General features: G+C 40.5%; 2 protein-coding genes across 2 annotated transcripts; both read right to left on the reverse strand.

The window, feature by feature from the left end:
- Window positions 1–646: 646 nt before the first annotated feature.
- LOC140951282 (uncharacterized) lies at window positions 647–8,814 on the reverse strand. Its single transcript, XM_073400525.1, has 4 exons — window positions 8,488–8,814; window positions 5,145–5,801; window positions 3,383–3,928; window positions 647–2,524 (listed from the first exon to the last, which is right to left on the reverse strand). The coding sequence occupies exons 1-4, from the start codon at window positions 8,693–8,695 to the stop codon at window positions 1,902–1,904; spliced, it is 2,034 nt and encodes a 677-aa protein (XP_073256626.1). The 5' UTR covers window positions 8,696–8,814; the 3' UTR covers window positions 647–1,901.
- Window positions 8,815–8,997: 183 nt separating this feature from the next.
- LOC140951273 (uncharacterized) lies at window positions 8,998–13,734 on the reverse strand. The gene is made up of 4 exons (XM_073400514.1): window positions 13,507–13,734; window positions 12,008–12,679; window positions 11,079–11,624; window positions 8,998–10,212 (listed from the first exon to the last, which is right to left on the reverse strand). The coding sequence occupies exons 1-4, from the start codon at window positions 13,715–13,717 to the stop codon at window positions 9,590–9,592; spliced, it is 2,052 nt and encodes a 683-aa protein (XP_073256615.1). The 5' UTR covers window positions 13,718–13,734; the 3' UTR covers window positions 8,998–9,589.
- Window positions 13,735–14,369: the final 635 nt, after the last annotated feature.

Below are 14,369 nucleotides of genomic sequence, written 5' to 3' on the forward strand. Positions count from 1 at the left end.
CGTTGAGTTGTTCTTGTTAACTAGGTCATTTCTTGGCTGACATGATGGCGTCGGACCTCGTCTGCACGGCAGGCGCTTGAAATAATGGGCGCCCATTGTTTTAAACGCTTTCTACGCAGGCTACGTTAGGTCACGTAGAAAAGACTCTCAAGACTGTTTATTTCCAGGGGAAATCTCACAGAATTGTAGCCATTTGGTTAAAGCACAGGTAACCCAAGCTCATTGGGTGAAACTTGCCATGTGGCGAGTTGTTGTTGTCCTTCATTCGTAAACAAGTTTCGGGAAAAATAGTCTATTTGAAGGAAAGGTGAAGGAGACTATTTTTCCGAAACTTCGTGTACCCATTAAGGACAACAACAACTCGCTACATGGTAAGTTTCATCGATTTTTATCTCCACTTTCTAGCAAATTTCCAGACCTAAACTTCGCCCCACATCTTCTCTATATTTACCCATGTTATGAAACGTGACACGAACAGTGATCCCGGGTTACCTGTGGTTAAAGAAGAAACACTTTCAAAAATAAGTCTGGGTTCGAAGGTACGTTTGTTATAGATTGTCAGGAGCCTATGGATATAAGATAGTAGATAGCCACGAGTCACGATCATGCAAGCGGTTTGTGATATATTTAAAAGTCACTTTGGTTTTAGCTATTTGAGCTTTTTATTTATAAAGTAAATTGTAGATAATAATGACCCGCTATTGCGATTATAATAAGCCTTCCGCGTTGTTGTGATGCTACAGGGGGAAGTGGTAGGGCAAGCGATAGCTTAAATTTTACAATTAACTTCCTTGGTATATCATTTGCAAACATCAACTACCTTCATTTGCAAAACTATCGTAATAATCATATAAACTTTTGTCAAACATTTTACAAAATGTCATGCCAGCTGTAGTTATCCAAACAATATGATACTTCATTGTTGCTCAAGAGTCTAAGGTGCAAATAATGTGAAAAATATTGTTTATAGTGTTTAAATGCAAGAAAGCACCGGAATTGCGCTTTTTTTTCGTGCCGGTCGGTCTTGCTCTCTTCTTATCCCAAGTTTAAAAAACCTTTTGCCATAAAAAGCAGTCAAATTTCCCCGTCATTCCTCAGTATCATGAAATTGTTTCTTTATATTTGATGGGGCCAAATTGCGATCATCATAACCGCAGCATGTTTTTGTTCTTCCAAGAGCTTGGAACTGGCTCAGCACGTGTAACAGGTAGCAGCAAATCAACTCAAAACTCAGGCAGACCACCCTTGTTCGTCGGGCCGTTGTTGTAATTGAAATGTGACTATTCACAATTTTCACAAAGATCATAAATGCACCTTGTTTATCCCAAAATTTTGCATAGCTTTTGTCATCGATTTCTCTTGGGACGACTGTAATACCCGGGAGCAATTGGAAACAACGGTTACTGCAAAATGTGAGGGGAGAAACAAGGTGCATTATGGTCTATTAGAATCTTTTGGCTCAATGGGAGAGATACAGACGAACATTACGGCTGCTACAATTTACTCCAAAATACAGATTTGAACCTAAATTTTTAAGCAAAGTTCAAGCGAAATATTAAATTCGTTATCTGTCATCTTTTTCTCTTTCCCGGGCTGTTTAGATTGTAGCCGCCTATAATCTTCGTTCTCTTAGAACTGAATTTCTTGAAGGCTGCGTTTAAAACTTTTGCTGAATATTGTGACGGCTCAGGAAGATCGAGTCTTTATTCTCCGAAGCTTTCTACAAGCCACAGTGTGTTAAAAAGTTCTCTTTTTGCACAAGTGTGGGTAAAATGGAACTATCATCATAATGATCTAATGAGTTATAACGATACAACTGTGCCACAGACAACTTCACCATTTTTTTGAGAAAAATTTCGCTCAAAAAGCAGGTTGAGGCAGTCGTGTAACTGGCTTTCTTTCTAAGATGACGGCCTAAGTTTCATTTCAGTAAATTTAAGTGAAAGAGAACTTCTGAAGCCTCTCCAACGGGTTCCTCTGTCATCAGATTTTCTTCCAAGGTATTTTCCGTTTAGATTGGAGTAGTGGCAAGAGTCGTACCACCAGGCACCAGTGTATTGCACAGCACAGTTACTACCCCATCTGTCATTATCTCTGTCTTTGGTGCTAAACGCCATGTTATTCTGATATGCTAACGAATCTCCTGCTGTCCCTGAATATGAACCCACTTCAAGTCGATACTTCGCCTGCTCATCACCAACTTTAAACTTGCCATATTTGGCGTATACTCTTACTCCGTTCCAGTCCTCTAACTCCACTCGCAGAGTACTGGGTCTAGCGGCCGTCAACCTGTGGATCCTGTCGTTTCCTAACCAGAACTCAGCCGTCAGCTGACCAAAGCCTGATTTGTAATCGTTCCAGCCGCGATAGAAGTCTACCGAGCCATCTTGTCTTCTCTGGAACACGGTCCATCCTCCACCATCAGTACGCATGTCACAATATACATCAAAGGATCCTCTTCCATCCGGACTTATGGAGTAAACTCCATTCTGAGTATAGCCTGACTTCAGCAGATCAGAACAATCTTGGGGGATAAATATGAAATGCTTTATCAAGAACAAAGTATCAAGAACGTATTAGCCCTATTTATTCAGACCGAGGGGAGCTTTTGAGGCCTTCTCGCTCTCAGGCTAGTACATCATTTATTTTACTAATTTAAGGGATCAATTGAGGCTTCTGGGTAACTGTCCACCTACCCCTCCCCTAAGCCAACATTGACACTTACTTCTCTCTAAGGGCAAAATTGTGACTTAGGGGAAGGGTAGGTGGTCAGTTACCCAGAAACATCAGCTTTAAGAAAGAAAACCAAAGCACATCATGAATAAGTAGAACGTTCACAAGCGCAGTACGGAAACGTAGAAAAATCTTCTACCAAAAGCCATAATGTCCCATTATGGCCTTTGCTTCCCACTAGAAATAAGGAGCAAATTTAAAAGGCTTCTTAAGAATTATTCACTTAAGAATAGCTTTTGATTTAATTACCTGAATTCTACCCTTATTAAAGCAAGATCACGATCAGTGAAAACTCTAGAATAAACGTTATGGTCCGCCTCTCTCACCCGACATAACAATACGTCAATGTTAATTACTATTGAATGCAGTGGTGGATTTTTAGGTGGATATTTCTGAAAATGATTCCGGCTAAAAACGGACTCCAACGGGATGGATTCCACCCCCCACGAGGTTTTTCTCACATATTTCTATTCAATTTTTTTATCGTTCGGTAACTCTCTTCAGTAACTGTTTCAAGAGAATAGGGGATGTGCCACTCCCCCCCTCCCGATTTTCATCAAGTTTGGTTGTACGTCCTAGAATTAACCTGGCCAACACACCCCCCTCTTAGGCTTTATCCTCTCTCGTAATACACAGAATCCTTGTTTACCTTTAGAAGCCAGAACATCAATAGTTGTGATAGTTTCTACGTCAAAAACCCCTGCAATCGTTGCAGCACAGATGTAATTCCCTGCATCTTCCTTTCTAATGTTTCTAATAACCAACCCACCATTAATCTGCTGGCTCCGACCAACTGGAAGTTGTGCTTCTTGTTTCTTCCAGTTCATGGCTGGTTCAGGATCGCCAGTAGCGCTGCAGTTCAAAGTTAACGTTTCACCAATCAACACAGTAACTTTTAACGGTGGCTTTACAGTAAACTGAGGGAGGGAGATCACAACTAAGACAGTTCGTTTGACCACAGTTCCTAACAAGTTAGTCGCAGTGCAGAGGTAGTTATCAGAATCAACCTTACGAACTCCAAACAGTTTCATGACACTATTGTTACTGTGTACCCTTCCCTGGGGCAGCTGACCAAATGACTTACTCCATGTGACCAGTGGCGTAGGATAGCCAGTCACGTGACAAACTGGTAGAGTTGCATTACTTCCTTCAACGACGTAAAACGGTCCCGGATTAAAAGATATGGAAGGAAGAACTGCAAAACGAAAGAATTTCACGTAATTACCACAGTTATACGTGAATATCTATAACGAAAGTGGCAGTTTTCCCGTTTCCTTGCACTAGCCTTAAATAAATGGTCAAATATCTATAAAATAACTGAAGTAAAGCTTAACTGTACCCCGGGGGACTCTCATATGAAAGGGGCAGGGATGCTTAAACCCCTAAAGGAGACCAATCTGGGCGTGGCCCAACCTTTTTTGGCCCCTAAACGCAATCATTTTAAACTTTGATTACATTAATCGAGTAAATAAAACGAATAGAAAATATATAATTTTTTAATATTTCTTCGAATGCAACCCTAAAAGAGACCTTTACGGCTAAATTTTTTTTTTTCCAGAACACCCCAAGCGAGACGATGAGCATCCCTGACCTTTTCATGTGGGAGCCCCCTACCCCCCCCCCCCCCCCCCCGCACTGTACTAAACGTTCGTGCAAAAAAGTACTGTATTTACATTTTTAACTGAATTGAAAGACTTCCCGCGATTAAAAATCTACGCACCATAGGGAACACTTGAATTTCGTGGCCGTTGTTACAAGATTATTTTCGCAGTTGGTTGGGTACGCACTGTAGTGGCTGTTGCCGTTGTAGAGAGGTTTAAACAAAAGCCATTATATGGACTGTCCACCAGGGCAAAAACAGTGGCAGTTGTATATAGGATGACATTAGTGGAGATTCGAATGCATTTTTCACAGTTAAAGACAGGTTAGCATAATTGATTTGGTATAAACACGTGCTTCCCGTAATTAAGAATTGTGATTGACGTCATGTCCCGCTGCAGTCACTTTTCGTTACATGGTAATAGTAACTGAATCATTAACAAGGATTTCTTCAAAACAAACTATTGATCATGAGGCTGTTTAAATATCTGTATCACACGCCTAGTTATATTCTTCGCCCTTTTAATTTTCCTTACCAAACGATCGACGAACCTACTTTTTTTTGCATGATTGTGATCTTATAAAGTTTAATACATGAACAAATGCAAGGTTAAAACAGACAAACATCACGTTTAGATTAATTAAATACCTATCCAAGGTTTTGTCAATTTGTCAACTGCTTACCTAAGTAAATTAACAGGATCTATTTTTGTTTTTGTTTTTGTCTTTTTTTTTTTCAGAATGAATAAAGTTTTTTTTATGCTATAGTGTTTTCATCTTGCTCTTTTGACAAGATGTGTCCATAAACTCACCATTCACTACCAAATGACCAACAGCGTGAGCCTGTCCCAAGATGTTTACCGCTGAACATTTATACACACCCGCATCACCTCCTTTCAAGTTCTTTAAGAGCAGAGTTCCTCCTGTAACTGCTGACTGGCTTATTTTTGTTTGACTGTTCAATTTACTCCATATTATTGAAGGCCTAGGATTCCCAGTAGCTGAACACTGAAATTTGGCTGATCCGCTTTCGTTTACAGTCGACCTTGCAGGAGCAACAGCAACAGAAGGTGCTGAAATTGATTCACCAGGCTCTCCTTTAGATCCCGGAATGCCCGCGGGCCCCATGTCTCCTTTTTGTCCTTTAGAACCAGCTTGGCCAGCAAGCCCAACAGGTCCCATAATGCCTTGCTTGCCTCTTTTTCCTGGTGATCCCATGATGCCTTGATCTCCTTTGTTTCCAGGTTTCCCTCTTTGTCCTCTTCGTCCCCGGGCTCCCTTCTCTCCCCTCGGTCCAGGTGGACCTGGAGGGCCTGCTAATGAGCACGTGACACCTTTTGAATGGCAAAGTTGCAATTTGCCTTCTGATAAAAGTTTGTTGATTTTCTGCATCGTCGGGTCCACAGAATTTGGGCTGGTTGCATTGATTGAATCAACTTGACGCTTATAGATTCCGTTTCTATGGACCTCTAGAAAGGCAAAAAAAACACTTTGATTATTGAATGTTATACAGTGCGAATTATACCTAATATCTAGCATTATGACCTGAATTTCGAGGTGATAAACTTTTAACAAATCCTTTAATTCATCTTGCCTTTTTCAACTGCCTGTTTGGAATGTATTTTTTACTGCCCTCGCCAGGTACATGTATTTGATTTTTTTACTGCCCTCTTTACATTATTTAATTAAATACCGTAGAGAACTTAAACAACTTTCAAGGCGTTGACAGCAAAACTGCCTCTAATAAGGTAAAAAAAAACACCCAAAAGAAACGTTCCTTAAAATATCTGTTCCTGCAGACGGGACAGGGAAAATTTCTTTTAGTATTTTTCTGAAACAAAAATATTCACGTTCAACAGTCATTCTGCAAGTGCTACGTGGTAGAGTAAGATTGAGATCGCCGGGAATTCTACAAAAGTTCCAGGACTGCTTATTTTCCTTTTTTTGTTTTGTTTTGTTTTTTTCTTTTTTTCCGTCTGGCAAACTGTAGGTGTACCCTCTGGCTGGGAATTTTGCCATCCGTCAGGAGGAAACTGGGGAGTGAAGAAAAGGTAAATTTTTCCCGCATTCTCAGAAAACGGTTAAAATGTCTTCGATAAACACAATCTATGCCTTATTGTGGTAACTAATTCATTTTCATTTTTGTGCAAAAATCCTCTTTATGAGCCCCTGAAAGTTTATCTCTGTACTTTTAATTTTTTAAACGTGCCTTCACGCGTTGCGCCTCGTTTTCGCTAGTTAGATTGAAAACAATGTCGATGGATGAGGCTGGTGGTTCATTTGAACTCCAGCTTGTCCAATTAATCCTAAATTACAAGCCGGAATACAAATAACTGCGCTACATCACACCAGAAAGGTGAGTTGTCATGTAAGAAAAGAGAGACAAATTTGGTAGCAGAAAGTTATCATCAGAATCAAACTGTACAGGTCTGTACTGTACAGTAGAACTTGAAGAGGTGACCCGTTAACCTTAGCTTCCTTTTTAGCCAAAGAGAATAGCGCTGACGATCCGCTGTGGCACTGCTCCAACTCTATTCATCTACGGGCACGTTATTATAATTTTGTTTCCTTTCAAGAAGCACATCTCTACAAGATACTTGCGTATCAGGCTTGCTGAGAATAGATAGCTAAGAATGTCACAGTATAGGTGTAACAGGACAGGGCGGTCAGCGGCAGGAACGAGAAGGATTCAAGGATTTTCCAAAGCAATTTATTTGAAACTCAAATCCATCAGCAATACAGCAACAATAAAATAAAACTAACCAAAAATAAACGGAAACTACTAAAAGATCAAACCTTGCTAGGAACAAGTTCTCTTGTTAACTTTACAACTGCTGCTGTTTCTTCAGTGACGTCCAAACTCACCTGAATTACGGCTAAAACTTGCCTCTACTTATACCAGAGTATTAAACAGTTTTGCACGTAGCAAACCAATAAAGGTGCGTTGCCAAACCACGGTAAAACAGAACGCCAGGCTTTCCTTAGGTTAATCCCACTAACTTAAAAAGATAAGGTCAATTAACTGATTAACCCTTTCACTGCCAGAATGTTTGATGGAATTTGTAAGGTGGCTCTAACTTTAGAGTCTTAGGACGAAATCCTATGATGTGACCATTCAAATGAAAGCTTTCTACCCGTACTTACACATGGTACTATTTGTTTTTCAAAATCTTACAAAATGAAATTTGGAAATCTGGTCGAAATTTGCCTTTGGCTACATTTGGCAGCGAAAGGGTTAAAACAATGTACCGAAAAGAAAAACCACAAAAAGCTAATATCCGCTACGGCATTTAGGCAATAATATGTAGGTTTGCGGGCACACGTACGTACTATCATTCCTAAGCGATGCACAAGCTTGCTAAATCAAACCGGAAAATTCCTAAGCGCAAAAATATTAGGGGCAAAATAATACAAAAAGTAATGCATTTCTTGATATAAGTAAGAGTAGTGAAATTACAGGTCTAGTGACCCTTTCACATGAGATTGCATCTACGAATCCCGAGAGGTCTTTTCCGTAAAGGGAAGGCGAGATCATGGTTCAACTGTATTTCTAAGAAAATCGTCTTACGCTTTCAAAAAAAGAGTTCCCTATGTATTGAGTCGATAACCGTTTGTGTCGTTTTATGTAGCAAGAAGAATAAACCTTAGCGCTAAATGAGACCGGATCACGGTCCGTTGACACCCGGATGAGGAAGCATATTAGGTATGTACCGCTGTACGAAAGGTAACGATTTTTATGCCGTTTAGTCTTGGTAGAAATCGGGGATTTTAGTTAAGAATAGGATATCATATCCTTAGGAAGTGAACAATGTTCAGTGAAGATTGGAGTTTAATTCCAGCTTACATCTGGTTGTTGGTTCGCATTGAATAAGGTTTTTGTGAAAGGTCTAAAGTAGGGGACAGAATTTGCAGCTCAGCGGCACACACCCACCCAAAAATCGAACAAGTGCATCCCCCGAGTGTACGCACTTTTTACAAAAAAGTGCCCTGGAAACAAGCCTGCACTTTTAAGTCCAAGTAAAATGTACTAAGATGTATGAGTTTCTAATATGTTTTGGAAAAAAGTGACTGACAGTACCGTAGCGATCGTATAGCTATATACTAGTTACGTTAAACAGTAAACAAATAAACAGGACTTGAGATCGAGAAATTTACCGAGAGAACTTGTCTTGGGTAAATCCACAAGGCTTGGTTCGAATGATGGCCGCGGCTCAGTCTGTCCGTTGTTCTCAAGTGCGTTAATTCTCTTCTTCTGCTCATTTAACTCTAATTCCACTCTCAAAAACCCGGCACAGTAAAATACAATAGATAAAAGAGAAAGAACACTGGCAAACGAAGGAAAACTCTGTTTTTGCGTTACCATTTCAGACAATATCAACAGACTACGCAGACTACCGTTGTTCTCGGGTGCTTGGACTTCGACACTGAATTTGATACCGTGATCACAAGTGAAGTTTTTGTATATTATTTTTTCCCTCGGTTTGACCTGAACCAAAGTTCAAATCCGTTTTGGCACATCCTCAAATTGTTGGCATTCTGATCAGCGTTTATTCATTCCTGTTTATTAATTCGCAGTAGTCTTATCTTTATTCACGCCAGTGCCAGGGAATAACTAGCGAGATTAAAGACATACTACTGTCTAAAAATCTCAGACTCTTCTCCGCTTATTTCTTTCTATCCGAAACCATAATTTTGATCAACAACAACAACGAGCTTTATTTGCATAACCATACAGTCAAGTACGTGCAGTATCGCAAAAGCTATTTTAAGAATCAAAACTACATCATAGGGCAATTTAGGTGCTTGGGTAATAATTTGTCACGAAGATCAAAGCAAGCTGAATTGTATATTGATAAAGTAATTCAGTAGAGGAGTTTATCAGTTCATTTATCAAAACGTTTACAGGTAACTGTGTAATATACTTGAAATCAGGCAGAGTCCTGTTTATAGTGTTCATCGTCATCCAAGCCAAGGATATTTGACCAGTCCCACCGCTCTAACATCCGACATCCATTGAATTTTGTGATGGTCGCGGGTATCTCTAAAGCTAACAAATTTCCTACTGGGTTTACCAGTTACTAAGGGTGGTACAATGACAAGAAGCTGGTAAGATCTTACAAGTGCTTTGTGCACTGTTCCTTTTTACCAAAGAAACGGGCAGTTGGTAAGAAAAACATCTAAGATGCACTCCCCAAAAACAAACATTAAAAAAATACTAAATTAAAAGGTTTAGCCAGTCCTATGACTGGTTTTCTATCTAAGATGATGGCCTCAGTTTCATCTCAGCAAATTTAAGTGAAAGAGAACCTCTGAAGTGATCCCACGTGACACCTCTCTGATCACGTTTTTCTCTCAGGTATTTTCCGTTAAGACTGGAATAGTAGCACGCGTTGTACCACCAGGCACCAGAGCAACTCACAGCACAGTTACTTCTCCATTTGTCATTATCTCTGTCTTTTGTGCTAAAATTCATAGTATTATGATATGCTAACGAATTTCCCGACGTCCCTGAATATGAACCCACTTCAAGTCGATACTTCGCCTGCTCATCACCAATGTTAAACTTGCCATATTTGGAATATGCTATTCCTCCGTTCCAGTCCTCCAGCTCCACTCGTAAAGAGCTGGGTCTAGCGGCCGTAAGCCTGTGGATCTTGTCGTTTCCTAACCAGAACTCAGCCGTAAGCTGACCAAAGCCCGATTTGTAATCGTTCCAACCGCGATAGAAGTCTACCGAGCCATCTTGTCTTCTCTGGAACACGGTCCACCCTCCACCATCAGTGCGCATGTCACAATATACATTAAAGGATCCTCTACCGTCTGGATTCACAGAGTACACTCCACTCTGAGTACGGCCTGACTTAAACAGATCAGAGCAATCTGAACGGGAAGAAAAAAAATAAGAAGGAATTATTTACGATACTGTACTGAAACAAACAAAGGTGAATTTTTAAGAGCACTAGTTCGTCGAAATAATTCAGAAACACGCGAACAACTTAAAAACACAGAATTATGATTTGGCACTCGCTCTCATTGAATTGGACAAAATTAAATCCCTTGTTAGAGACAATTCATTTGCAGCATTCGCGTAAAGCCATTACAATTTCTCTTTAGAATTTTTTTCATTTTTTCAAGCTCAGAGACAATGAAAACTCCTGCGAGCAAATGCGACGGGTATACGCCTATACTGCAAACGACTCCACCCTTAAGGAATTTGCATAATAGAAGAAATGATTACAAAACTAAATAAATAAAACTAAATTTATGACATTCAACGTGAATGGGTTTTGTCTGGGTATTCTGGAATAAAAAGATCAAAAAGGCATACCTGCCTAAAATCAGCATTTTCTTACGGTTTGTGAGCGCTGTTACGCTCTGGTATAACTCCACACAAATCTCCATACATATCGGTCGTTCTGACAAGTCAAAGTTAGAAGGATTTGTATGGGGTTATCAGTAATCATGAGAAAACTAATATCTCATGGCCGTAATTTGCCCTGACAAACTGATCTTTGGCTGGGAAGCACTTTTAATCTTGCCAGACCACTGATCTTGCTTTTTTTTTGAAGATCTCAACAAATCTCAAAATTTTAAAAATGTCACTATTCATGACAGAGTACTTCGGCATTGTTATTGTCATTTTTGTTACGTTCCGACTGAAAAGAAAAATGGGATCTGACACAGACTAGAGTGATTTGAAAAAACAAAATTATTCACCTCTAGTAATAAAAAAAATCTTTGATTACCTTTGGGAAGCAGAAGCACAACAGCTGTGACAGTTTCCACGGTAAAAAACCCTGCACTCCTTGCAGCACAAATGTAACTCCCTGCATCTTCCTTTTTCGTGTTTCTGATAACTAACACACCATTGATCTCCTGGCTTCGTCCAACTGGAAGTTGTGCTCCTTGCTTTTTCCAGTTCACGACTGGCTGAGGATCACCGGTGGCAGAGCAGTTTAAAGTAAATGTTTCGCCAATCAACGCGGTAACTTTTTCTGGTGGCTTTATAGCGAATTTAGGGAGGGAGACCACAACTAAGACAGTTCGTTTTACTACAGTTCCTAACAGATTAGTCGCAGTGCATATGTAGTTATCAGAATCAACCTTACGGACCCCAAACAGTTTCATGACAGTTTTGTTACTCTGTACCCTCCCCGGGGGTAGCTGACCAAATGACTTACTCCATTTGACCAAAGGCGCAGGATAGCCGGTCACGTGACACACAGGTAGAGTAGCATTACTTCCTTCCACGACGTAAAAGGGTCCCGGATTAAGAGATATGGAAGGACGAACTGCAAAGCGAAAAAAGTTAATATTATTAGGACGCTCGTTAGTTAATAAAAAGAGGCAGGTTTCCTGTTTCCTGGCACTAGCACAGAATAAATGGTCAAATGTTCTTACACTAGAAATACGTGTTTTGCAGATACTCGCCTAACTGGAGGAGGGAAGGCCATGAGTTTAAAATAAAGAGGAAGACGTTGACTCTTGTAGAATCTATACCATAAGGTAAAAAAAAACCCGGCATATCATTGGCGTATTGTACTTGGCCGCGATTTGAATGTCAGTCTCGTACTTTCTTGGGACAACTGCTGATATTGTGGTGCATTCTGCGAGGTTTTCTATCCTCTGATTAAATTAAAGGACGTATTATGGAAAAGGAGATTCATGAACTCACCGTTTACTACCAGGTGACCCAACGCGTGCGCTTGTCCTAAGACGTTTGCCGCTGAACATTTATACACACCCGCGTCACTTCCTTTCACGTTCTGTAAACTTAGAATTCCTCCTGTAACCGCTGACTGTCTCATTTGTAATTTATTCGGCAGTTTACTCCACAATACCGCAGGTTGAGGGTTACCAGTAGCTGAACACTGAAACGTGGCTGATCCACTCTCGTTCACAGTTACCCTTGAGGGAGAAAGAGCAACGAAAGGTGCTGAAAATGATTCGCCAGGCTCTCCTTTCGGTCCCGGCATGCCTGTGGGACCTGTATCTCCTTTCTGACCTTTAATACCAGCTTCGCCAGGCAGCCCAACAAGTCCCCTGATGCCTTGCTTGCCACTCTTTCCTGGTAACCCCATAATGCCTTGATCTCCTTTGTTTCCAGGTTTACCTCTCTGTCCTCTTCGCCCCCGGTCTCCTTTTTCTCCTCTGGGTCCAGGTGGACCTGGAGGGCCTGGAAATGAGCACGTGACACCTTTTGAATGACAAAGTTGCAGTTTGCCCTCGGATAAAAGCTTCTTGATTTTCCGCACCGTTTGATCCACAGAATTTGTGCTGTTTGAGTTGGTTGAATCAGCCTGACGCTTATATAGTCTGTTCCTATGGTGTATGGGGAATTGAAGCTCTAGAAAGGAAAAAATAAATAAACAAAACTGTTCATTGTTATAAAGTTCGCATGATACCGATAAATAATAATAGCCGCTTAGCAGCTGTTAAATTTTATTCTGAGTTCATAAACCGCTTGAGAATCATATATATATATTTTTTATTTGATGAAAATATGTTATATATTCCCTTTCTTGTGTTTCTTTAGGGGCTGCCTTAACGCTATGCCTTGTAGAAAATCAACAGGGCCCGCTTGATTATCTTCAAATTCGGTGGTCCATGCTGCCTCGCATCAGCCAGATTTCTCTCTCAATTTATGCGAAGGACTCTCGCGCCTGTAGCCGATGGAGACTGGTTCGGGCTGGTGGTTTACCAGAACCTAATCCAATCTCTGCATCGCCGAAGCAAATTGTCGAGGGAAGGGGCAAAACGAATACAGTCTAACCTCAATAATACGGATAGCTCTCTTTTATGGGCAGTTATATTTGCCCTAAACTTAAAAATTGATACAATTTCGATAGAATTCCTTCCTCTATAAGCGGATACCTCTGTAATGCAGACACTTGGCCTTGTCCCTTTCATGTCTGTTTTAGGGAGCTTTGATTGGGTAAAAAACATTTTACGTAGAAACTTTGGATGAAAAGACGACAATGTGTTACGAAGGCTCTCTGTTTATGTATGTGTAGCTAATTTCAACCAGAAGTTCTACCAAACAGATAGCGGTGACAACATGCCAATTCGATTCTCCTCAGGGCACGATGAGCATTTAGTATCCTTTCTAATGGTTAATTTCAGTCATTAAGAATTAAAAGTTAAACAGTAAAGAAATCTAAAAAAAAAACTTACCGGAAGAACGTGTCTTTGTTATCTCCACAACACTTCGTTCGTTTGATGGTCGCGGCTCAGTCTTTGCGTTGTTTTCAAGAGCGTTAATTCTCTTCTTCTGTTCATTTAACTCTAATTCAACTCTCAAAAACCCGGCGCAGTAAAATAAAATAGACAAAACAGAAAGAAAGCTGGAAAAAGAAGGCAAACTCTGCTTTTGAGTTACCATCATATGCAAGACTATCGACCGACTTCTTGGTTCCCGGTCGGTGGGAATGGATATTTGATACCGGAGATATAAACGACAGTAGGTAACTCGCCAATTTTTCTCTCGATATGAGTTAGAGCAAAGTTCACATCGGTTTTGGCATATCGTCAAATTGTTGGCATTCGAGAGTCTACAACGTGTCTAATACCTATTCAAAGCATTCTGTAAACGAAATTCGATTCCCTGACTGCCAAGGAAAAACAAGCGAGGTTAGCCTTCTCCATGTCCACAAAACTCATTCCTTTACATTCGATCTATCCTAAACCATTATTTTGATCAGCTAGCTATAACTCCAAAATGAAACACACGGTATTTACTCGATCCATCACAGCGGATGGAAGCTAAATTACCGGAATAAACGCCGCAGTCAATCAGAAGAATGCGGTGCTTATAACGATTGTCCCTGAGCAAAAAAGCCAGACATTAGAGCGCAGACATAAACATACGTAACCTGTCCCAGGCTCCGAGATAGTGGGTTCGGCGAAATTGAGAATAAAGAACCCGAAAATAAAATGGGAGGAAACTGGGGAGAGGAAAACCGCCACCACCCTCTTTTTCCCAGATCACGTGCTTAATATATTTTCGCGTGCCTCACACTCACGCGTCATCCCTACTA

This window comes from Porites lutea, chromosome 1, assembly GCF_958299795.1.
Source record: "Porites lutea chromosome 1, jaPorLute2.1, whole genome shotgun sequence".
Lineage (NCBI taxonomy): Eukaryota > Metazoa > Cnidaria > Anthozoa > Scleractinia > Poritidae > Porites > Porites lutea.

Bases quoted from the DNA above. Each gene is read 5' to 3' on its own strand.
- LOC140951273 (XM_073400514.1), bottom strand. From the start codon at position 13,717: ATGATGGTAACTCAAAAGCAGAGTTTGCCTTCTTTTTCCAGCTTTCTT. The intron at 12,680-13,506 runs GTAAGTTTTTTT...TTTCCTTTCTAG, and splicing joins AACAAAGACACGTTCTTCCG to AGCTTCAATTCCCCATACAC. The intron at 10,213-11,078 runs GTAATCAAAGAT...CTTCCCGTTCAG, and splicing joins TGTGCTTCTGCTTCCCAAAG to ATTGCTCTGATCTGTTTAAG.
- LOC140951282 (XM_073400525.1), bottom strand. From the start codon at position 8,695: ATGGTAACGCAAAAACAGAGTTTTCCTTCGTTTGCCAGTGTTCTTTCT. The intron at 3,929-5,144 runs GTGAGTTTATGG...TTCGTTTTGCAG, and splicing joins TGGTCATTTGGTAGTGAATG to TTCTTCCTTCCATATCTTTT. The intron at 2,525-3,382 runs GTAAACAAGGAT...TTATCCCCCAAG, and splicing joins TGATGTTCTGGCTTCTAAAG to ATTGTTCTGATCTGCTGAAG.